This window comes from Natator depressus, chromosome 9 (assembly GCF_965152275.1).
Source record: "Natator depressus isolate rNatDep1 chromosome 9, rNatDep2.hap1, whole genome shotgun sequence".
NCBI classification, from domain to species: domain Eukaryota; kingdom Metazoa; phylum Chordata; order Testudines; family Cheloniidae; genus Natator; species Natator depressus.
Window position 1 is genome coordinate 99,759,609 of NC_134242.1, and position 25,361 is coordinate 99,784,969.

General features: G+C 41.5%; 1 protein-coding gene across 2 annotated transcripts in view; it reads left to right on the plus strand.

Moving 5' to 3' along the window:
• LRCH2 (leucine rich repeats and calponin homology domain containing 2) overlaps positions 1-14,448 on the plus strand; it is an 89,198-nt gene extending 74,750 nt beyond the window's left edge. For both annotated transcript variants that reach the window (XM_074962784.1, XM_074962783.1), the window contains one exon: positions 275-14,448. In XM_074962784.1, the coding sequence (XP_074818885.1) occupies positions 275-394 (120 nt within the window). In that variant the 3' untranslated portion in view covers positions 395-14,448. The remainder of the gene's footprint in view (positions 1-274) is intronic.
• Positions 14,449-25,361: the final 10,913 nt, after the last annotated feature.

The window sequence follows — 25,361 nt, forward strand, 5'->3', positions numbered from 1 at the left end:
TTGCTCTAATTTACTAATTTGTGTGTGATTTTTTCACACTGCAATTATCAGATCTTATGTGAGATATAATTAACTTCTGAGCACCTTGTCACACTTAAAATCTTGCTGTAGCGATAGATGCATATGCAAACTTATTGACCAGAGAAGATTTCTACATGGATCTCTAATTAGTCATAGTGAGGTATTTGAGTGTTGAAGTCTTTTAAAAGTACACTTTTTACCCAAGCTGTGCAGAATGATTGACATATGATGCATGTACCATTTTATTTTTCAGGAAAGGCTTTGCCTGCCTCATCACATTTTGGAGGAAAGGGGTCTAGTGAAAGTTGGTCTTACAGTTCAGGCTCTGCTTGAACTACCTTCATCTAAAGCATCCCAGCTTTCCTCTGTGTAACCTGACTTTTGGAAACCAGACAACTTATCATTGATCTATTGATTTAGATTGCTGCCAAGCAGTTCAGCTTCCTGAATGGGAACATCCAAGCCATCAGAAGTAGTTTCTGCCCAGACACTTTAGACAGAGCCTTACTTTGAAGGGACACACAAAACTTTGATTTCAAACTGACTGTTACCTAAATATACAGTTATACTGATGTTTTAAAACTTGGATGCACGAGAGATTTTAACAACATCAGATTCTCTGTCCAGGTAATATAAGTTCCAAGTTTCCCATTAATGTTTCATGACATTATTTTTAAAAGCTAGATTTTTTTTTTTACTACATTGAAAATGTTGTTTAGTTTTGTTTTATACAGGGTAACACACACATGCACACACCAAACAAAGCCCTACTATAAAAAGTGTGTCAATCATTTGGATTAAATGTAAAGATAAAACAAAAACCAGCTACAATATGATCGTGAAAATCTGAGTGACAGGTCACATTTAATCCATTTTTGTTTCATATAGCTCTATATTTGAGTTCTTTATTTCTTGCATTTCTGACTGTAATTTTATCCTTCTAACATCTCCAGTATTTAGTTGGATGTATGGTAATTACACAAAACATTATAGAGGGGAAAGGTGTATTTTCCAATCTTCTAAGTTTGTGCCAAACTATTTTTTCAGTTGTATGGTAGATTGTTTACATGTGAAGTGCCTGTGTAATTGATGACTCTTCATAGTCTTAAACGTTTTTGCAGTTTCTTTGTCTGACATAGATACAATGGGAATTTTAAAATATTTTAATAGTTTTTTGTAAGGTCAGTAATATGTGAAGATTTAAATGATGCTTCACGTTTTTGGTGTTAGGTGTTTTAAGTTGCACAATTGATTATGTTGTCTAATGATTGGAAAATAATGTAAATACATTTTATTTATGCTATTTAATTTGATAATACCCAATCACTTCTGTTTTAATGTATTAACAAAAATTGTCACTGAGAGTTATTTTCCTTGTTTGGGACAAACCATGACGTCCATAGTTAAATAAGAAATATATGGACTAGTGACGCATACATAATAATCATTAAGGATGTTTTGATAAAGCCTCCAAAATCTCAGGTTTATGCTGTGACTTTCAGGATTTTGCATCATGTTGTTCCTGATTTTGCTTTAGTTTTTTACAATAACAGAAATCACCACAAGTTAGATTTTAAAAAAATTCAAGCTGGGAATCTTTATATTTTTCAGTGTTTACAGGTTTGTTGAGAGGGACTAATTTTGGAAATAACCACTTGCATCATCACACTTTTGCACCAATGCTTCTCATTTTCACTAGTGTCACCAATTATCAACAGTTAATTCTGTGCTGAGAGTATCAAACTCTTGGGAACAAATGTTTAAAAAAAAAAAAAATTAAATCCACACAACAGAAGCTTTCTTGAACTTCTGGGTTTAAGTACTTGTTTGATTCTACACCTTTTCTGACTGATTTTTCCCATGGTGTTCTGAGAACTTTCAGAACGATGGACAGTTGACTCCCTTTCTTTCTGTCTCTTCCCCTTCCTCCCAAACAAACAAGTTTACCTTCTTAGTAAATATGTGACTCGCTCAAAAATGTTGGGCTCTGGGTATGTCACTGTTGTATTTTTACACTGTTGCTTTAGACCAAGGGGTAAAACCTTGTGTGCCAGATGGTGTAAAAAAACGAAGTTGTACTCTTGTGCCAATTGACCTAACCTATTTCATTTCATTTTGCTAAGGAATGAGGAAGAAAATATTGCTTTATTTCTTCCTTACTCGCTTTAATTGAAGCATCAAAGCCCAGTTGAGAAGAAAATAAAAATCCCGATGGCTGAAAGATTTAGAAGATAAAATTATTTTAATGTTCTTTAACTAAACTCCATTGAAATAAAAAGAACAGGAGGACTTGTGGCACCTTAGAGATTAACAAATTTATTTGAGCATGTAGCTCACGAAAGCTTATGCTCAAATAAATTTGTTCGTCTCTAAGGTGCCACAAGTACTCCTTTTCTTTTTGCGAATACAGACTAACACGGCTGCTACTCTGAAACCTGTCATTGAAATAAAAGTAATTCATGGGCTCTTGTTAACATATGCTATTGTTTATAGAGTGCATTCTCAAGTACAGCTCATTTAAAAAAAGCCATACCCTCCTTTACAAAATCGTGTAAATTAAAATATCATTTAAACAGGTACTCATGCAGAAACTGTAATTGGCTCAATATAATGTTCGGCCATTAAAATAAGTAGTTTCATTTATCTTTCTTCTGAATTATCCTTTTTTATTGTTTATCTTAATTCATATTCATAGGAGAGGTCCATTTTAAAAAAGAATGGGTCAATGTATTCTCATTTCACATAAATACAATATCGGGGGAAAAATAAATGTAGCTGAGATGACAGTGAACGAGGAAATTTAGTTCAGCAAGCAGATTGGTGTTGGTTACTTTTGCTGTATTTTAATAGCTGAAGAATTACCTGATCATTCAAAGAGAGGAAAAAATGTTCCATATTAAGAACTGTACTATCTTGCAGTTTTTTATACATACCCTCTTGACTACAAAAATAGCAATCCCTGTTTCAGTAGTGTTAACCACAGACTTGCTGGTGACAAAGACATTAAGTTAAGTTTCAGGCTTGTCTAACGATCATCTAAATTGGATAATGCAGGTGTTTGTTGGACTGTTTAAATACATTCACCAATCCTGAATGAAACTTCAGTTTTCCTGATGGAATTAAGTTTCCTCTGTAAAGTTTTCTGAATACAGTGCAAGCCTCACTTAAGACCACTTCTAGTCGCTTAGTTTTTGTTGATCCCTTGTGGAGTATTGCAGTATGTCAAGAGAAGATTACATTCTGACTTAAAATTTTAACATTAAGAAGTCTAGCTGTCAGTGTAGTACACTAGTTTCACTTAAAAATAAATAAATAAATAAAAGTTAGCACAGTTGTCCCTAAGTAGCTTAAAATAATTTGACAGATTTATTTGGGCATAAGCTTTCGTGGGTAAAAACCCCACTTCTTCAGATGCATGACTCCATGCATCTGAAGAAGTGGGTTTTTTTACCCACGGAAGCATCTCCTCCTGCGCAGGGATCCAGAAAGGAAAAACAGCCTGATGCTGGGTCCCAGGCTTGTACGGCGTTTTCTGCGTGCTGCCACCTCCTTTCTTCAGGGCGTGCTGGGAACCGCAGCTGCCCGAACCCTCCCTCTCTCTCCAGCAGTGTATTGGAGAGACGGACTTTGCTGGTCCCTACTGGCAGCCAGCAGCTCTGCAGCGCCAATTCTGCAGGGAGAAAGGAAATTCTGCCCAGAACATTAATTCTGCACAAATTCTGCGTTGCGCAATGGTGCAGAATTCCCCCAGGAGTAGTAGCAGCTGCAGAAGAGACTGCAAAAGGAGTTAATACAGCTCCATGTTTTAAGGAATGAAAAAACAATACCTCCAATCTGAAAATGGGGGAGGCATTGGTGTCTACAGCGCATCTTTTCCCCTCACCTCAGAATTCAAAATAAACCCCACAACTGCAGCTTTGGAGGGCAAGGTTCCTTAGGTTGATATTGAATGAATTCTAGATTTCCATGCAGAAATCAGGGTTCTGATCAGGATGCAGTGTGGCTGGGCCTGGCCATTCCCTTGGGTTAGCCCAGCCCACTTGGTGGAAGTAGCAGTCCCTACCCTCCTTCCACATATAACAAGGGGAGAGCAGCCTGTAGAAGGATGCTCCTAGCTGATGGAATTAACTGTAATATTGCATGTTTAGATTGCTTCTAAATGTCTTTAATCATAAGAAGCCATCATCAATCCTTTTATTTATTATCTATTTCTAGCCACATCTGCTTACAGATCCACTAACTTCACCCTCTCATGCCCCCAGTAGCCTGTCTCCTCCTGACTTTTCCATGTGGGAAACTGCCTCTGCTCTGCACTGGGGCATCAAATGGAGTGAAGAGATCCCAACATCCTGCACATTTGAAACACTGTGTTTCCACTTTGTGTAGGACCTTCTCTGGCTACTCAGATTGGGCCCTATTTGGTGGGGGCTTCAGAGCACTCAGCATTGGCTTGACTTGAATAGGAATAGAGTTATGCCAACAGTAAGAGCTTTAGGAAATCTCACTCATTACCTTTTGACGAGTAAACTGTCATAGGAGTTATTCACGTGCTGCTTATTGAGCATTCAATTTCAAGTTACCCCAAGATAATATAAAACTATAATATTCATTTTTATTATTTGTCTGAACATATCAAAATGTTTTCTTTGGCCCCATATGTTTCTTCTGTTCCCCCAAAGATTGGCAGGATATTTGGATGGCTCCAATGTGTCATGTAAGAATGTTTGTCCTTTTAAGGAATAAGATATCTCAGCTAAGGCATTTCTAAGTGATTATAGCATGTTTAAAGTAGTGGCATTAAAGTGCTTAGTTCAGGGTGGCTGAATGACTTCGAACTGTCTCAGAAATACACTTACTAAAGTGTCCCAATAGTTTACATATAAATAATTAAAGGCTGGACTGATTAGATCTGTGACTTTGATTGTCATGGCACACAGGAGTGCAAGTCATTGACAGACAATCAAAAAGCCTCAGCTGTGTCCACATTTCTAAAGCCCTTCCATAACATAAGCAGGGTCCTAAATAATGTACTGTATAAAGGAACAAATTAAGAAAGGAAATAGTAATAATTTTTTAACTGTGACATGAATAGTAAGGATTCCAAGTAAAATCCTGGGTCCATTGAAGTCATTGGGAGTTTTGCTAGTGACTTCAATGGGACCAAGATTTCGCCCTCTGATCTTATGGAAACTGAAAGCCTACAGTATTTTGAAAACAAAATAAAGATCAGGAGAAGGTTTTATAAGAGTTAATGAGCCTGAGCAGAGGTTTGGGTGTGGAGGTCTCTAGCAGCGGTTTTTTAGATAATGCCACTGTAAATTTTAGGGTACTTTTAAAAGCAGTCAACGATTCACCTCTTTTCAGTTCTGTGGTAAGCCACAGAAAGCTCTAAAATATATAGATTTAATACATTTATATAGTAAAGTACTGTATTTTGTCATGTGCAGTACTGAGAGAATTCCTCAGGAGCACAACTTTTATACCACAAGAAGCTAAATAGCCTCAATTGTGGAGGTGGGGACTATCAGCAGTTGTTTCACTATAGTGAAAACTGCATTTTTCTTTTTTAAGTGTTTGGTGACTTGGAGGCAATTCTCTTCCAAAAAAAAAAAAAATTGGCATTAAAATCTATTGCCAGATTCAAGCCATGTGAAGATGTATTCCATAAATATTTTCAGTTTTGATCATTTTTGACAAGATAGTGATTGTCTTCACTACACCTCAGAAGTTCCACGTTTCTCACTAGTATTTCAGGAAATGATCGTTTTAAATATATTTTCAAAACTACTGGTGTTCATTTTCACAGGCAGAGCATGTGAAAATGAAGTAAAGGATCACTTAAGCTCTGACGTTGTTTCCTTTTGATATTTTCTTAAATGCCAAAGGGCTTAAATGCCAAACATAGGGCTGCATTTTGTCTGGCTTTTTCAAAATAAGTCTGGATTCCAACACAGAGACAATAAAACACTTATTGAAATGAAATGCATCTTTACCAAATTCCAACTTTCCCAACATGTTTTCCATAGTTTGGTAAATGACAAAATGTCAAGGCTTCGCTTTCATTAAAAGGTCTACTTTTACCACAGTACAATCTAATTAACTTTTCTCTCAGTTTAGTAGGTTCTAGTTTATATTTTCACTGGTAATTTGTACAAGATTTTTAGCACTTCTTCCTGTTAAAAATTATTTTGCACTGGTTAGACATACTACTTCTTCGAGTGATAGTACATGTGTGCACCATGCATCAGAGTCTGGAGATTTTTAGTGAGCAGTGTATGTTTGTCCACATACACAGTTTCTCTTCTCGAGTCTGCACCGAGGACGTATGAGGCAGAGCGGACTGACGCCTCTCCAATTCCTTCCACATGGCCTGAGGTGGAATCTTCTGCATCCACAGCTGCTTCCATTGTTTTTTTCAATCTGTGTGTGTCCCTCCCCCGATAGTTTTTAGTATTTGCACTATCTATTTACTATTTTCGAGTTGTAGTATTTAGTATAGTGTAGTTTAGTTAGTTTTTTCCCCACTTTGGAGAAGTTCTCCTCCGAGGGTGAGGACTCTGCCCACAGCCTCAGGGTTTAAGAACTGTTTCCTGCCCCCCGCTCCTTCTCAGTGAGTGACCAACATCAATGCTGACTTTACTGTCTTGGCAAGGCTCATATCCCTGCTATGTGCAGTATCTGCTACTCCTTCCCCAAATTCATGAGGGTTGAGCACTCAGACTGAGAGAGAACCTCATGGGGAAAAAACATGAGACCCCAGTTGCATGCGGGCTGGGGACACCCCTTCTGTACACTGGTCTCAATCAACAGGCAGCATCCCCCTCTGAGCACAAGGTCAGGCGCTGAGGCTACAACCTGCGAGGCTAAAGAATCAAAGGGCTCTCGTGAGAGTATGGGGCACTCTCACAAGCACAGGGGCGAAGATCCTCTTCAGAATCTGACCTGAAGAGATCCCTCCCCAACTCCATCCACGTTGGGTGAGTCCTTGCATACAGATCCTAAGGATTTAGGCCCAAGTAAACCTCTTCTACAGGAGAATGTGGCATGCAGGAGTACAGATCTGTTGATACTGATCTTGGTGCTGACATAGAAACCAAAAGACAGGCATCCACTACCTTCAGCATCCAGATCATACTCTGCACCAACACAGTTTCAGAAAAATCCGATGTCCACTGTAACCAGGGAAGTGTCTGATCCAGTGGCCCTGACCACCAAAACACCCTACACTATGTGGCGGTCTGAGACCTATGTCTCCCCAGGGGATATTTTCACTCTTGTGTCCTCAGTCCCCTCCCCTCTTACGTCCAAACTTATTTAGAGAGAGCGTCGTACTGGAGGAGGAAACCATCTTGAGGGCATAGAGTTAATCTCCTTTCTCATATACGAACCTGAGTACCCATCCATCGGTATCAACAGTTCCAATGGTTAATCAGGAACCAAACTAGACATCAGATTGGTCAGGGGCTACATTTGAACATCTACATCTACAAAGGGAGGCAAGTATGGACAGAATTTCCAGGAAATCAGGGTTCAGTCCTCTGTCAAAGTATGACTTTCCAAGGGACTGATGGTTCCTAATGCCATGGTGTCCACCCCACCCCCCCAACCAGTTGTCCTCTCTCAATGGCATTACTGGGGCCCTAAGAGACTCTCTTACTCTTGGCACCCTGATCCACAAATGAACCTTATCTATGCTCTCCTACCCAACACCAAACAGCTCCATTGGAGTGTGAGGGGGAGAAAGTTGAGCCAGATCTGACTCTTCCAGTGGTTCTGGTGGCATCTCACATCATCCTACCTAGATTAAGCAGTCGCCCCAATTGCTGATGATCATAGACAATATCAGGAGCTCTCACAAAAAGTGTTGTCTTAATGCCAGGTGCAGCTCAAGCAGGTTCAGGAGTCTCAGCACAGCTGTTGAATATCTTGCAACCCTCAGGTCCAAGTCAAGAGGCCTCCCAGTCAACAGTCATTATGGATCCAGCCAGGGTAGTGTGGTATGCTCCTGCCTCATGCACTCCCACCCCCAAAAAAGGCTGAAAAGCACTACTTCATTCCACTTAAAGAAGCAGGTTTTGTTCTCACATTCAGCACCCAACTTCAGCAGCCACTGAGATCCGGGCTGCAACACCCCAAGATGACACCTTTGGACGAGGGTGCAAAATGCCTCAATCTCCTAGGGAGAGGGAGAAGTTTTCTCTTCAACAAGCCTTCAATTTCAAATTGCTGACAACCTGGTCCTCTTAGCAAAATATGATTTCACCAATTAAGGCGAGTATTTTGACTTCAAGGACAAACTCCCTCAGCAGAATAGAGCCCAATTCCAGAACCTAATTGGTGAGGGTGAACTTTGTGGCCAAAACATTTCTTCAGGATGCAGTAGATGCTGCTGATATTGCTTCCAAAAAATGGCTACTTTAGTTATGAGGAGAGAATCCTGGTTACGGTCCTCACGTTTTCTTTGGGAAGTGCAAAGTACCATTGAAGATCTGCACTTTGATGAAGTTAACTTATTTAATTAAAAGACTGAGTCTCTTCCCTGTGTTGAGGACTTGAGAACAACACTGCTCTCTGGACATCAATACCCTTGTCCCACAGGAAGCACCACAAACAAGCGTACAGGCCAAGATATCCCCCTCACGAACCACCACAAGAGCGACCAAGGGTATAGAGACCAAGGTACACAGCTTCCTGAGGATCTACCACAGCTGATTCCAACCTCCTACCCAAGAGTTTCTTTTGACAAGACATGCAACATCTGCATTGCTGTGTTGATGCCTCATTATTCTGACCCTGCCCCCAAGTATTTGATGGCCACTTTATTCATTGCATCCCCAATTGGAGGGCAATAACAGACAAGTGGGTGCTGGAAATTATTCACTCAGGCTATACAATTGAGTTTACGTCCTACCCACAAACCTGCTTCTCAGCCCCTGAGCTCATGAGGCAATCGTACATGATGCAAATCTTCTCCAGCAAGGAGCCATAGAATGAGTGCCACCTCATCATCAAGGGAAGGGATTCTATTGCCCAGTTTTCTTAGTTCCCAAAAAGGACAGAGAATAGAGACTAATTCTTGACCTACACCAACTAAATGTCTTCATCTGAAAATTAAAATTCAGCATGGTCACGTTGGTATCAATAATCCCCTGTCAGGAAGAGGGCAAAATGGTTCACAGATCTTGACATGAAAGATGCTTGCTTTTCACTTAGGCATTCACCCGTACCTCATAAAGTTTCTCAGGTTCTTTCTTGGGCAAGATCTTTATCAAGTCAGAGTCCTTCTGTTCACATTAGATACAGGGTAATGGTGGCCCAGATAGGATAGGAGGTTAGGAAGGAAGTTACGTAAAGTACAGATTGGAGCTAGTGAGGAACAGTAAAACATTAGAATCCCATTTAAATATAATACATGAAGGCAAACAACTGAATGTTGACAAATGTTGTAAGTGCTGATATAAAAATGCTAGGAGTCTGAATAGCAGCATGGGTGAACTAAATTGCCTGGCATTAAATGAGGATATTGATGTAGCAGGTGTCCAAGAAACTTGGTGAGATGAGGATAATCAATGGGATACAAAAATGACAGGATATAAAATGATTAAGTGTGTGTGAAAGAGCTCTTGGAGTACATGTGGATAGTTCTCTGAAAACATCTGTTCAATGTGCAGTGCCAGCCAAAAAGCTAACAAAGTTTGAAACCATTAGGAAAGGGACAGATAAGACAGAAAATATCATGTTACTTTATAAATCCATTATATGCCTACTCCTGGAATACTGATGCCATTTTGTCACTCCGTCTAAAAAAAAGATACATTAGCATTGGAAAAGGTGCAGAGAAGGACAACAAAAATAATTAGGGGTATGGAACAGCATCCATCTGAGGAGAGATTTTAAAAGACTGGGACTGATCAGCTTAAAAAAAGAGATAACTAAATGAGGGTGTGATGGAGGTCTGTAAAATCAGGACGGGTGTGGAGAAAGTGAATAGGGAAGTGTTATTTACCCGTTCACATAACACAAGAACCAGGGGTCACATGATGAAATTAATAGGCAGCAGGTTTAAAACAAAAGGAAGTACTTCACACAATGCACAGTAAACCTGTGGAACTTGTTGCCAGAGAATGTTGTGAAGGTCAAGAGTATCTAGTTCTTTTTTGAGCCCACGTTCATGGAGGATAGGTCCATCGATGGCTATTAGCCAGGATGATCAGGGATGCAGCCCCATGCTCTGGGTGTTCTTAAAGCTCCAGCTGCCAGAAGCTGGGATGGGATGGATTACTCAAAATTCCCCTGTTCTGTTTATTTTCTCTAAAGTATCTGGCACTGGCCACTCTCAGACAGCATGTTGAGCTACATGGCCCGTATGGCCACACTTAAGTTCAAGGCAAATTCTCTGTATACCACTTTTCATAAAGAGACCTCTCTGCCTCTACCTAGAATTCATCCCTAAAATAATTTGAGTTTCACATAAAACAAACCATTAACTTATTGGCATTTTTTTCCCCAAAACCTCAATGCTTCTGATGAGGAGAGTAGGCTTCACTCTCCAGATGTCCGACAGGCACTGGTGTTCTATGTGGAGAGAATGAAAGCAAATAGGAAACCACCGAGACTATTTAGCGCCTTAGCAGAGCCATCAACGACTCAAGCATTCTCTATGCACAGACTCTCTAAAAGGATCTCGAGCTGAATCTTTGCTACTAGCTAACATGTTTATCTCTCACGTCCTGAAGGGGTGAGAGCCTGCTCCACTGGAGCCAATACCACCTCTGTAGCATCTCTGAGATGTGATCTACACGATACAAGCAGGGCGGCTGCCTGGAGCACTACAGTGCCTTCAGACGTTCTGCATTGGTCCATACCTGTGTTGCAGATATAGCTGTGGGAATGGCAGTACTACAGACTTGCATACCGTCTTCATCCTTGCTCCCACCTCCTGTTTGACTACTGCTTACTAATCTCCCATGTGTGGAGTACACCTAGGAACCATCACTCGAAGAAATGGAGGTAGGTTACCTGTTACTGGAGGTTCTTTGAGATGTATGGACCCTAGCTGTATTTCACTACCCACTCTCCATCCCCTCTTTGGTGGCTGATGACTGGATTCATGGTAAGAGAACAAACTGGAGAGGCATCATCCTGCACTGCCTTCATACGCTCCGTTCAGAGCATGAGGAGAGCAACTGTGCACATGCGGACCAACGGACATTGCTTACTAAAAATCTCTGGACTTGTACATGGTGCATATGCTTACCCATGTATGAAACACAGATAGGGACCACGCATCTCGAAGAACTTCTAGTTACAGTTAAGCAACCTCCCTTTACCGTTTTGTGCACCAGCTTAGACCAAGGGGTGCATCCTTTCTTTAAATGAGCATTTTGAAACACTGGTCTGTCATGTCCAGCAATTTCCAGCTGAAAATGAAATGCCTGATGTTTTAAAAAGTCACATGAAAATAAAGGAACACCACTCTGATCTGAAATTGTAAAGGAAAATTCTAATGGTCCATATACAAGAGGATATGTGCAATTTTTGTGTGGTATAGAATTTCCAGCGGGGTGTATGCTGGCTGTATCCCAGACCAGATTATTCAGAAGACAGGTTAGCCTGGTGAAGCGAATGGGGGGAAGAAAGATGGTTTGGAATTACAGTATAGTTTTAGGGGGGAAAGGATCACCTCCTAATTCTGGACCCACATCTCTCTGTACAGGCTATAGTAGGTATAGAATTGGCTTCCTCAGTTTCCCTAAGGCTAAGGACTCTGTTCCTCTATCCTAGTCCTGCAGGAAGGTCCTGGCTCTCTCACTTTAGGTCTGTCAAGAGTCCCTTCCAGTTGCCCCTTCCCCTCCCCGTGTGCCCGTGCTTGTGGGATGATGGAGAGTAGCATCCGCTGGCCTCCTCTTCATCTCACTGACTGACAGCTCCATTTCAGAGCTCAGAAACAAGGTGGGAGGCATTCAGGTCACAAAAAGTCCTTTAAATGTATTCCCTTTCTGACAGTCCTCAAGGAAAGAACGCTCCCTTCCCATCCTTCTGTGCACATCCACTCTCCCTAGAGCACTGGGCAGGGGATAGAACCAGTGCCTTCTCTAAGATCATTTCTGCAAACACAATTGCTGTATACAGATAAGGGGGCTAGGGTTTTGTGGCTGTGAAAACCCAAATCCTCTTTTGTGGAGCATCTGAAGGGGCAGTACCCTCTCTGCCTAGAGAGCAGAATATCTTAGTCAAGAAAGACCAGAATAATTATTTGGGGAAAGTGAGGCATGAGTGGGCATTTTCCAATAATTTTCACTCAAAAAATACTGGTACATTGGACTCCTGAAAGGAATGCTTGTTAGGGGAGTGTGCAGTGCTTCAAACTAGAAGAAATTTCCCTGGAGTTAAGATTGCTTCTTGACTCTAGTTTGTGAGCTACTATACAATAGTTGTAACCGTATGAAAAGAAATAGTATTAACACTCTTGGCCATTACATGTGCAACACACAGTGAAGCATAATATACACACAATGCGTTTATAGAGGTCTCTACAAACCTGTGGGCAAAATGTGTATATAAAATGCACAGGTTTGTTTTTTTTTTAAAAGCACAATAAGTTTTATGTGCAGTTATTTTGGTGATAGAAATGTGAAAAGAAAACATTACACTTTTATTTCTAACATGAAAATTGTTTTCTCTACATTGGCCCTGTGGTTAAAATAGAGAAGCTTCCTTCTCAGTTTAATCTCTGACAATGGTTTTAATTTTTACTTCATAGACTAGAGCTTTGTATTGACTGATTTTAAAAGATATTGTCTATAGGGCAAAAAGAAAAGGAGTACTTGTGGCACCTTAGAGACTAACCAATTTATTTGAGCATGAGCTTTCATGAGCTACAGCTCACTTCATCGGCGAAAGCTCATGCTCAAATAAATTAGTTAGTCTCTAAGGCGCCACAAGTACTCCTTTTCTTTTTGCGAATACAGACTAACACGGCTGTTGCTCTGAAACCTGTCTAGGGCGTTTCTGTTAAGTCTTAAATTGTAGTTTTATACTACGCTGTGTTTCACTCTCATTTTCTTTATTTCTTATAATTTTTTTAAAACGTGCTTTAGTTTATAAAGCCACCTAAAGATAATTTTTAAGGCTGGTAGGAGAAAACAGTAACAACCATGATGGCATCAGTCACTCTGAATGATATTCTAATTGCTTTTAAAGTAAATTAATGTTTTTTTAAACAAGGGTTCTTTAAGTATAACTTCCTTCTGTTCCATGCATCAGAATGCCAGTCCTTGAAAAGTTTTACAAAACATCTCCCTCACTTTTCTAACAAGTCTTAAAATAGAGGAATTGATTAATTCGAATACAAATTAAATCCCAATGGGTGAAATTCTAGCCCCATTGAAATCAATGAGAAAACTCTCCTTGACTTCAGGGAAACTAGGCTTTCCCCTGTGTGTTTATAACTGAGCTACATAGCAACCCATTTAAAACAATCTGTTGGTGCTTAAAGCAAAGTTAAGGCTTTCCCCCTAGTGGAAGTGTAGTACCATCATAAAGCCAGACAGATCAAATATGTGGAGGTAACCACAAAAGTGTGGGTTTTTTTTGTTTTTTTCTTTTAAATCAGTAAAATCTGCCCAGAATGGCAGTGCTTACTTTGGGCCTGACCATGTTGCTGCGCACATGGAATTAACACTGAGCAATGGGAGTTCTGTTGGTAGAGCACATGCAGGATCAAGCCTTTATTTGTAAGTATTAGTACAGTTTTGTTTACTGAACCCATGTACTGTAGTAAGCATTGATAGGGCATTGCCACAAGAGTGGGAATTTCCAAGTTGCCACTGTTCTGTGTTGCATCTACAGTATATGCATATGTTTGTCCTGTTTGTGTAGTAATTACACAAACATTGTAAAGGGATTGTTTGGTGAATAGTGTGGGATTAATGTGAATTAACTTTTAACTATTGTGTAATCTGTAGAACCAAGAAAATGTGATTGCTTAAAAACCATGTTAAATTATCACTTGGTCAGTATTCATATATTTTGTTTTTTGAAACTTTTTCGTGATTATAAAACTCAGAAAACACAATGTAACCAAATCAGCAACATGTAATGTACGCAAAATTTACAAAGTAATTCTGAGACAGATATCTGGAAAGTGATCATATAAGTAGCAGCAAATGCTTAAATTGTGGAGTTATAATACAACTATTTGATACTGCCTTTTAATTCGTTCTGCATTTCATGTTCTGTAAACCCTTTTCCTCAGTTTTAAGTTCACCTGTGTGTACAATACTGGATTTTACGTCTTTTTTCAGGACTTCCATTATTGCTGGAGCTTCCAACATGTACATGTTTCTTTGAAAAACAATCCTACTGTTATTTTTTGTAAATAGTTTTGTATTGAATTTGCATGGATAAAACCCACATGTCCAAAACCAGTGTACATATTCTATGTATAAAATACAGACTGTTTCATAATTTCCATGTCGTCAAGTTATTCATTTTAATCTTTTATATCTTATGGTATATAACTTATCAAATTCTGATTTACCTATTGTTTAGTTATAGCCTCTTTTAAAGGCCAGTGCTCATGTTTAAGAGGCAACAATGAAGACTTTTTGCATCACAGGTTTTGTTCTCTTAACAATTAACATACTTTTTTCTGCCACAATACTTTGTGTATAGAAAGACCTTCTTATGGGTAGGAGAGTTTGTGATGTCTTGTTTGACCAACAGTGCATAACCTGTGAAGACAAAGAGATGCTCACTTCTAGTGAGGACTTTTTGATGTGGAATCATTCCTAATTTATATTACGTAAGACCAACAAATGTCCTGTAGGTTGTATATTTGAGGACCAGCTCATCTATGTGTTTTCTGGATCCTTCTAACGTTAGTTGCTCTGATAGTAAAATCATAATCTAAGATACAAGACTTCAATGCTGATGGCACTCTCTTCTCTGTTGCCTGTTTTTAGCTTTTAGTTTTTTCTTTTTTTTATACTGAGATTTCCTTGGCCGTAGCTTTCCTGAACACTAAAAGCATGAAAGCTTCCCTTTTGCATAGGGGTTGTTTTGTTTTTGGTTTGTTTGTTTTTGTTTTGGAGGGGGGGGGGAGTTCATTATGTAAGATTTGGTATCTTGCAGCAGAGCCTAGTCTTCCGTTCTGCTATTATGAAGCCCAATTTGCGAAATTATGAAGTAGAAATTGAGAAAAAGCATGACAAAGAAAGTGGATCAAATCCCTTGGGGAAAGCTTGTAAGCAGGTATTAAAAGAGTTCTTTTGTAGCAAAAATTCAAGGTTTTTAAGGTTTAAACATAAAATGTTCTTTGGTTAAGTCTGATACTCAGTTTCCACACAGTCACGGAGACAGGTCAGTACTGTATAAAGGAGATTTAATAATCTAAAAATCTGCAATCTCCAGGTGGAGGTGTTTCTAGAGAAACTGAGCATCCAGGGGGCTCTCAAGAGAGAGGTGTGAGGAGAGGGTTAATTTATTAGGCCAAGGGGACCCTATTATTCTTGCTTTTAGGGTACCACCTGCTGGCTACATAGCTCAGACCAGGGCAGTGCGTACTGTTTTTCTATTCACCACCTCTGTTAAAGGCAGTACAAAAGGCAGACACTCTTGGCAATACTGTTGATGAAGAGGACTTTATAGCACTGCGTGTGTTTTCTAGAGAATATTGCAACAATACCTTTTCCCTCTTAGCTGGTAATGCAGCCATCATTTATGCAAACATCGTTTGTGTACTTATGCAACCTTTCTATTCACATCTCACTAGCCTGGGCAGTGACACAGGAATCTTTGTTTTCATGTGGTTCTTGTGCAATACCTGTCTGTTTTTCTTTCCTGTGGACTATTCATGACTCATTCTGTGTACAATTCCTTCATCACACATCCTTGACTATTGCAAAGAAGAGCTTAACTCTCCATTTGTGTTTTGAAGTCTCTAGCGCTTCTCAAGGTGATCTTTTAACCAGTCATGCAACACACATTCTCATTCACATAAAGTCTGGTTTTTTAAACCTTCTTTCAGTGGCCACATGACAAGCAGCTGATGTCTCTCAGCTTCCAACCATCGTGCTGTGATTGTTCGATTGAGATTCTTTATTCTGACCTTGGCATTTGAAAAATTTCCCCCTCTAATTGTGTGCAGGGGCAAGAGTTTGTGGAAGCTGCAGAAAGAGGATTTTTGTGCACAGTTGGCAATAATGAACATACTACAGTCCCTATTTAAACCGCAACATTCCAGTACCTTTTGCTTGTGGAATCACCATAAAATGTAAAAAACAAAACAAAAAACCAACCTTCAACATATCATGTTTGTGAGACTATATGAAATTGAAATATCGATCAAGGTATTATAATTTGCTACACATTTAGCATTTCAGATAGCTATTAAAAAGTTTGAAGTGATTTCTGTTCTTTTTTTAAAAAAGGTTGCTTGCTATTTCAGCTATTTCAGCATGTCAAAGCTATTCCCAAAACACATATGTAATAATTTGTTTGCTTTATTTCCAAATGAGGGCTCTGTCAGGATGGAAATCTCATAGTAATAAATGTTCTGATCTGACAGCTAAGGAGAAAATTGATTTATATCCTAATTTACAAAGTCATTTCAACACGTTTGCCTTTGTAACTGAACAATAAACATCTCTGTAGGGGAGCACAACGATAACTTGCAGGTAATAACTAGTACAGTGTAAAAAGAATTAGAAAACATTAATTACCTGTGAACTTCAGAACTACGTTAAAGATTTAAATGTGTATTATTATAACCTCATTTGTATTTTAATAGGAAAATGTTACAATTACCAGCCTGTATGTAGTAATTCCTTAACCTTTTCAACTGATATTTTAAAATGTGATGAATTTATAAAATGATTTGAATATTTGTATTTTTCAACTGCTCAGTAAACATCTGTCCTTCCAGGATTTTAACATTGGGTTTATTATAAAATGGTTATCTCTTTAGTATAACAAAAATGACATGTATTTGTACACACATAAAATGGAATATATGTTAGTGTCCCATAAAGGTTTTATCAGCATGAGGTTGGGATGTTGTCGTTATTCATGGAGTGGACATAACTTTTTATGGCCCTTTTTAACTCTCCAGCAATCAGAATATAGCCCTGTAAAGAAATAATTTTTCTACTAGTCATTTAAGAGATGAAAATATCCAATTTCATAATCAAGGTAAGTTCCCTTGAGATAATGCAGAGGCTCCCACATCACTGCTTCGCCCGGAACAATACACCAAGGAAACCATAGGAATTACTTGGAGTTTGAATGCATCAAGATGCTGAAGCGGGTTTTGCTTAGCTCTGTTTTTGTAATATATCTATTTGTATATTCCTTTAATTTCCAGTTACTTCTAAGATTGTCATAATGTCATGAAAAGTAGCAGAGTCCTGCAGGGGAGTAAGACTTAAAAGTGAACGGTAACCTCGTGTATTAGCCGACTGCAACTCTGGATTGAATCCATTCACAAGAAGTGCTCCCAGCCTGTACTACTCATATGGCATGAGACTCTAGGCTCCATGGGTCTTCTCCTCTGCTTCACATAACCTGTCTGGGCCTGCTGAATGCTCAGGCTGACCTGAGAAGCTGGCCACAGGAGCAGAGATGACTCCTCATTTGCATCTCCAGCAGCCAAGGTGTCACTGCCATCTTGTCGTGCCAGCTCCATGCTAGCCAGCCGAACAGCTCAGCAGAGTGCCGTTGCTGACTTTAGCAGCCCATTATCACTGCAGCCACTTCCCGAGGGAGCTTCTTGTGGAGGTGGTGTGAGAGAGATGAGAATGGGTCACTCTACTGGCTAGACACCCTTCCCTCCCCCCCGCCGCACACATAGGAGATGCTCCTCCCCAACACAATTAGAAAAAATAGCTTGTCGGAGAGGTTGACCGCCTGTGGGTCCTCATAGCTGGGCGTTCCAATGAGCATGGAGGAGGTTCACACCAACAAAGCCTCTGCAGCCACCTACCAGTTCTGTACTACCCGTTGCCCAAACTTTCCGAACTGCATGCTGCTAGGGCCTTGGTCACACTACTTTTATCTTCCAAATTATGGATGCTAATGTGTAACGATAACATTTGTACCTCACGTTGGCTTGGCTTTTAGTTTACAGCTGTTTGGATTTCCTAGTTTCCAGGCTCCCAGAGGTAAGTGGATTTTGTTTTCTAATTTTCATATTGAAATTAAGCTGGTCAAATGAATCCTTTATAAATGTTTTTGTGACTTGAATCCTTTTTCTGTTCATGTGAATCATTTTGAAGCTGATCTTGATTTTTATTAAGGTGCGTGTTCTTTGTAAGAATTCACCAAATAGTCAGTGGATGAACTACTGTCAGTTTACAGGCTAGTGACAAACTGTTCTCTTCAAATATTTGATCTTTGGGGTGTGTATTCTTGGTCACTTAAGTCTCACATTACTGTTTTTGTCATAATCCGAGAGTAATGCCAAGCCAAGGAAAAGGAAATAACACACTTTCTGGCAAACGTTTGGATAAACATCTTTGATTTGTGAACAGTTTTTAAAGAAGTAACAACAAAATAAACCTCGTGATTCTATCGATGAAAACATTTTGAAAGTTTTAGTAATATTCACCAGTTCCAGTTAGTGACAAAAAGTTATAAAAATGCATTTTAAAGTAGCTTTTATGCCCAGCATAAAATATTAAATGGCTGATGCACATTGCTAGTATTTGCTGTTGTGTACTTGTGCGGGGGTGTAACAGGCAGTTGTTGTGTGGGGGTGTAACAGGCAGTTACTGCCCCGGACTGGAAGCCCTGCCACCTTAGAATCATAGAATATCAGGGTTGGAAGGGACCACAGGAGGTCATCTAGTCCCACCCCCTGCTCAAAGCAGGACCAATCACCAATTTTTGCCCCAGATCCCTAAATGGCCCCCTCAAGGATTGAACTCACAACCCTGGGTTTAGCAGGCCAATGCTCAAACCCCTGAGCTCTCCCTCCCGCCCAACACACCCCAACAAAGAGAGAGAGTAGCAAGTTCAGACCTGCAGGGGAGGGCACCCAGGATCAGCTACTGGCAGAACCAACAAGAATTGATCCTCCTCTAGCAACTAGAAGGGCTGGAAATGGGCAGAAGCCATTTCTGGGTGAAGCTGTGGCAGGGGAGGAAGGATTTCTTCTGTCTTTATCCAAGAAACCCAGCCTGGACAGTGGCCAAACTGTGACTGCACCTTTTTAATTAGGCCACCAAAGGAATGCTGTTCTAGGCTATGGAATGTAAAGCCCAGGTGTGGCCATCTTGAGTTAAATATTGTTTGCTGTAAAATTAAGGCAGCTCACTTCACGAGACACTCCACTGACTCAAGCAAACCTGTGGTAACAGGTTCTGGAAGTGGGATTTCTGACACAAGAGCAGGCCTTGGCTGAAACCTTTCGGCTGGTCCTGGAGGAGCAAGGGAGAGGCCCAATGGGCTGCCTGGCAGCAGCAGGCTGTATCTCTGGAGCTGATTCAACAGTGGCAACACACCCAGTAGCAAAAGTTTCCATTTCAAGAGGTGGTGCTCCAGTGGATTGTCACTTAATCTGTCTGTGGAGCACAAGGTTCTGGCCTGGCCCTTTCCAAGCTGGAGCCAGCTGATGACCCAAAGGCATACCTGCTGAGGTTTGAGTGGGTAGCTGTACGGCGCAGTAGGCTAAGGAAACTTAGACCACACAGCTTGTACCTTTCCTGGCCAAGGAAGTCCAGGCCACTTACCGGGCCTTAGACAATGAGGTGGCCAAAGACTATGACAATCTGAAGACTGCTATCCTTGAGGTGACAGAGGTATCTCAAGAGGCCTATTGCAACCAATTCCAGATGGAGCCTTTTGCTCCCAGATCACACCACAGGCTGTTACCCAATGTCAGAAAAATTCCATCCCACAGTGTGATGGACGTTATATTCTATGGTATTAGGACAAGAGTTGGACATATTTCAGCTGGTATTCATATTGGGTTTGACAACATAACCCCAGCTCACTGGTGGCTGCCATCCAAACAGCCAAGAACTCTCTGGCTGTAGGTTAGCCTAATAAGGTTGATTGGCCCAGGACAAATAGCCCACAGGCCCAGACATCAGAGGAGCCACCTTGGCCAACCAGTGAGAGCCCATGAAGCTCTCAAAACCCCAAGAGCAAGGGACAGCCATCCCCTGGACCCTACAAGGTGACCTGAGACAGATAGATAAACAGGAGAGACCTACCCAGGCACTAAGAGGACTACCCAAAGGTATGACCAAAAGCTGATAATGTGGGTTCACCTAGCAGCTACATAGTACGTTCTCATTGTGAGAAGCCAGGACATATTAGTTAGTGCTGCCCTCTTATTAAATGCAGTTACATGAGGCAAGGGGTCATAGAACTCTGCCACCTCTCATCCCAGACCTGACATCTGTTACCAGGCATACATAGCTCAGTGAAACTCGGGGGGAAACACTCTAGGAGTGTTTGGATTCAGGGTGTTTTCACATGCTAGTTATGGCAATCTTACTGGACCCCATAGTCCTCCACTGTGATGACCTAGTGCATGTTACTGGCATCCATGGGGATGTCCGCTTCTGTCCCACCGCCCAGGTACTGCTGAGTAGGGGAGGACCCAGATTAGCAGGTGTGAAGAGTTTTTTACCCGGGAAAGTGATAACTGAGACGGACTGGCAGCATTTCCCCTCTCTACTGCCTCCTCACTCAGGCCTTCTGTGTAGCCCTGAGTCCATACCCGACCAATTGGGCGTCCTCTTTCCAATTGCAAACTTTGTACTTTTCGGAAGGGCTTTTGACCTAGAAAAGCCAGAAGCAATGATGGGAACCCTGGAAGGTTGGTTACAAGGTGGTCTTGTAGAAAAGACTGAATCTGAGGAATGCGCTCTCACCCCATAGGAGTTCTCCAAACCCCCTGACCAAGATGACCCACCATTCAACCTGGACTTGACACTGTTGGCTGTCTCCAATCTAATGCATGGACAGAGGGAAGGAGACCCCCTGGGAAAGCCTTATGCCCAGGTGGTGGTAATCAATGGTACCATCACCCACAGGCCTCCCAGTTCCCCAGCTTTGAGATACAACATGGCTTGCTGTGTGGAGTCAAACAGGACTGGCAGACAGGGGAAGTGCACCTCCAGTTCTTGGTGCCATGTGGAGCTCAGAGGGAAGTCCTACGACTGACTCACTCAGTACCCTCCTCCGGCCACCTGGGAAAGGACAAAACCCTGAGATTGCTGGACAGGTATCCACAAAGAGACAGATAACTTGTGCTTCCTGCCCCAAATACAAGCAAGTGGTACCCAAAGAGGCCACCCAGGTACCCTGGGAAAAAAGTGCAAGGGAACACTAGAATGTCCTAGTTGTGATAGACTGTGCCACCCGCTACCCAGAGACTATTTTTTTATGCCCCATGACCGCCCAAACGATTGCAAAGAAACTAGTACAGGCCTTTTCCCAGGTAGGTTTGCCCACCAAGGTCTTCACTGACCAAGGAAACCAATTCATTGCCTATTTACTACAGGAGATCTGGTAACTCCTTAAGAGTCAAATCTCAGTCTGTTGCCCCCAGATAGATGGGTTTGTGGAAAGATTTAACCAGACCCTAAAGAACACATTAATTTTGTTTTGGTTTGGTTTCGGTTTTTTTGGTAAATCAAATCCCAAAGCTTAGGACCAGCTTCTATCATTAATTCTCTTTGCAGTGTAGGAGGTGCCACAAGCATTGACAAAGGTCCCCCCCTTTGAATTATTGTATAGCTGACCACGCCAGAGAATCCTTGATCTCTTTAAGGAGGCCTGGGAAGAACAACAATCCTGCTCCCACAATGTACTACCATACGTTCTGCAGATGTGGGAACTTGTGGGACAATTTGTCTGAGAAAATGTTCTACAAGCCCAGCAGACCAAGGCCTGATGCTACTGTGATGCTCTGTATCTCGGGGGAATATCCTGCACCCCCATGTTCATCCTTATAATATGATTGTGTGGTATCCAATGAAAAGTTTGCCATGTCGGGTGTCTTCGGAAGGCTCGTGATGCACTGAGCATTGTTATAGTAATGTTATAGGTTGTAATTTCATATATATACTTATGAGGCTAAAAATGTGTCCTCATGGCTTAAAACAAGCTCAGGTAAAACTCTCCAGGAGCAGAGGGGAAGTTCACACCTCATCAGGGCAAGTATGGGACAAGCCCAGCCCAGCTTCACAGGAACAAAAGACACTGGCCTAGACAGCAACAAAGGATCTGTTGGACTCTCGAGTGAGTCACCGCCCCCCCCTTCCCTTGGTTGGTTTGGGACTAAGATGAGGTAATGCTCACCTGACTCTGAAGGGGGGGGGCAAAGCCAAGAGGGAAGAAAACATGATAAAAGGGAGAAACGTTTGCCATGCTCTTCCTCTCTCTTCCACCTCCATCTACAGACACCACCACGGGACTGAAGCGCTGATCAAAGGGGAGAGCCTGGCTGAAAGGCAACCAGCCAGCCTGTGGTGAGAAGCATCTAAGTTTGTAAGAGCACTGAGTGTTACGATCAGCTTAGAATGTGATTTGCTTTTATTTCATTTGACCAAATCTGACTTGTTGTGCTTTGACTTATAATCACTTAAAATCTATCTTTTGTAGTTAACAAATTTGTTTATTCGACCTGAAGCAGTGTGTTTGGTTTGAAGCATGTCAGAGGCTCCCCTTGGGATAACAAGCCTGGTATATATCAATTTCTTTGTTAAATTGACAAACTCATACAAGCTTACTGGACACTGCAAGACGGAGGTTCCTAGGGTTGTGTCTGGGACCGGAGATATTGGCTAGTGTCATTCGGTTGCACAATCCAAGCAGCGGCTGGCCAAAAGTGCTCACTCACATAGCTGGGAGCAGTTTACATGCCAGAGGCTGTGCGTGAACAGCCCGGGAGTGGGGGGGTCTCACAGCAAAGCAGGGTAAGGCTGGATCCAAGAGCCAATGATTGGAGTGACCTCACAGATCACCGGTCTGGATAACACCAGAGAGGAACATCACAGCTACCACAAAGGGGTTAGGAAGACAGCATATCAGCCCAGGATTGTGGGCTGCTACTGCTCCTTAGCACACAAAGCAAACTCTGGGCCAAATGACAGAGTCCAGATGAAGTCATCTGGTGAGCTGGGCAGATGGACTATGAGATCCTCTATCCAAGAAAGAGAAAAGGGCAGGGACCTCATGGAAATCCATTTTAGAGCTGTGGTGAGTCCAGACTGGTGGTCACATTCGGTCCATGTGGCTTCCATCCTACAATTGCTGGGGGAGGCTGTGCTCACAGTAAACCCCCAGAAATGCAAGTTTGGCATGCAAGAAACAAGATATCTTTGCTGTCTCTTGGGAAACAGCTAAATCCAGCCCCTTTGGGACAAGACAGAAGCCCTTAAAAAAGCTCTGATCCCTAATGCCAAAGGCGAAGTGTGGGCATTGCTTGGATTAGCAAATTATTACTCTTGCTTCATACCTTCCTTTGCAACCCTGGGTGCATCTTTGACAGACGTCTCAAAGGCATCAGCACTGAACGCGGTCTGGGAGCGTGAGGGAGCCTTTGATAAGATAAAGAACATTCTGTCTCAGTAGACAGTGCTCTGGTGCCCAGACTTTTTGCTACTCTTTGTTGTGCAAATTGATGCATCAGAATTTGGCCCGGGGCCTGTGACAGTACTGAAACAGCAGATTAACTTTGTGCTTTTCCCCGCGGGCAAAATATTTGTCCAGTGATGCAATAGAAGTGCCACTGCCAATAACTGCTTGGTCTATGACTTTGGGTCACGTAATCTAAACACTTAATTTCCAAGGAATATCCCTTGAATAACAGTTATTGTATTGTCAAATAATACATGACTATATTTTTTTCTATAATATCCATGTGCTGATCCCATCCAACTCCATTGCTGTTAATATTCTGCTGACCTGTGTTCTCTCTACAGTTTCATTTAGATGGAAATACAAGATTTTTGATGATAATGCAGACCAGTTGTCCATACAGTCGAGAATCAGTTTTCTTCCAAACAGCAGATAGTGTTTGCCTTAACTCCTTAAGAATGAGGGTTTATACTGTCCTTCAAAAATAATAATCCTATCTAATGTAACTATAAACATTCCTATTAATAACATTTGCCTTTTTGTTGTTTATGACCAAGCTTTTGGCCTCAATTATACCATGTGACAATGAATTCCACAGGTTAATTAGACGTTGTGCAAAACTGAATTGTATCAGTTTTTTAAATCCTTTTTTGTCTACACCATAGTGAATGAAATGGTTCACCTGATAGTTATCAGATGTGTTTCTCTGTACAGCAGAGAAGGATCTTTTCAAATGAAAGGTGGTGTATAAAAATGCAAGATGTTACTTTTTAAGCATTATTTTTACCGTTTTATAGCTGCATTTCAGGTTCTAACCAAACCAAAATACGGAATTTCAGACCAGGTATTTTGGAAAAGTTGAATGTACAGTTTTGCTGTCTTCTGGAAAGCAAGCTGACATCACACACAAACAAGGGGTGGCTAGGCCCTTCCTCAAAAAATCTCTGGAAGACAACAAACTCTCCAGTTGCCTTCAATAGACGGTGAGCTTTCAGACAGGAGGATAACTGGTAAGGTGGAAAACAATATCCAGCTAAACTGGGATTTTACACTTTTATCTTTATCCGTCTGCACCTGGGTCTGCACTGGTATCTTTGGTGGCTGGCTTAGCAATGGACACAGGTAAGGTGCCCATCTTGTTTCATTTACACCTCTCAGCAGCTTTTGGTGCCATTAACTATGTGGCATTGGTAGTTCACCCACTGGGTCTTGTAGGAATGGACAAAGTGTGGCCCTTCGGTGACTTTGCTGCTGCATTTCTATATCCAAGGCTGTTGGTGGGAGATTACTCGTCTCCCTCGAAGCACCTCCCTTGTGGGACCCTGCAGGTTTCCATCCTGTCGCAGCTCCTATTCAGTGTTAGTGGGCAGCGTGTGAGACTGAGTGCAGTACCATTCTGCATCTCCCGCTCGGCTCCCCATAACCTTTTCCTCACACCCAGGTCCTGCCGTCCCATTCATCTTTCAGTGTCTGACAAGTCCGGAGCCACCTGGATGGGACCCAACTGGTCGAGATTCAAGCTGGGACAGACTGAAATGATGCTTGTGGCCCGGGGAAGCAGTTACAAAAACGGGCAGAGGTGCTGTCTCCATCCCTAAATGGTTTGCAACCTATTGCTGCTCCTGGGTCCCACGGTAGCAGCAGTAGCTACCTGATGGCCTGCATATGGCCAGGAGCACGCAGACTCTTGCGTCTAATGTGAACTTTAGAAGGGTGAGCCACGCCACTGTCTCCTCCATGCTTGA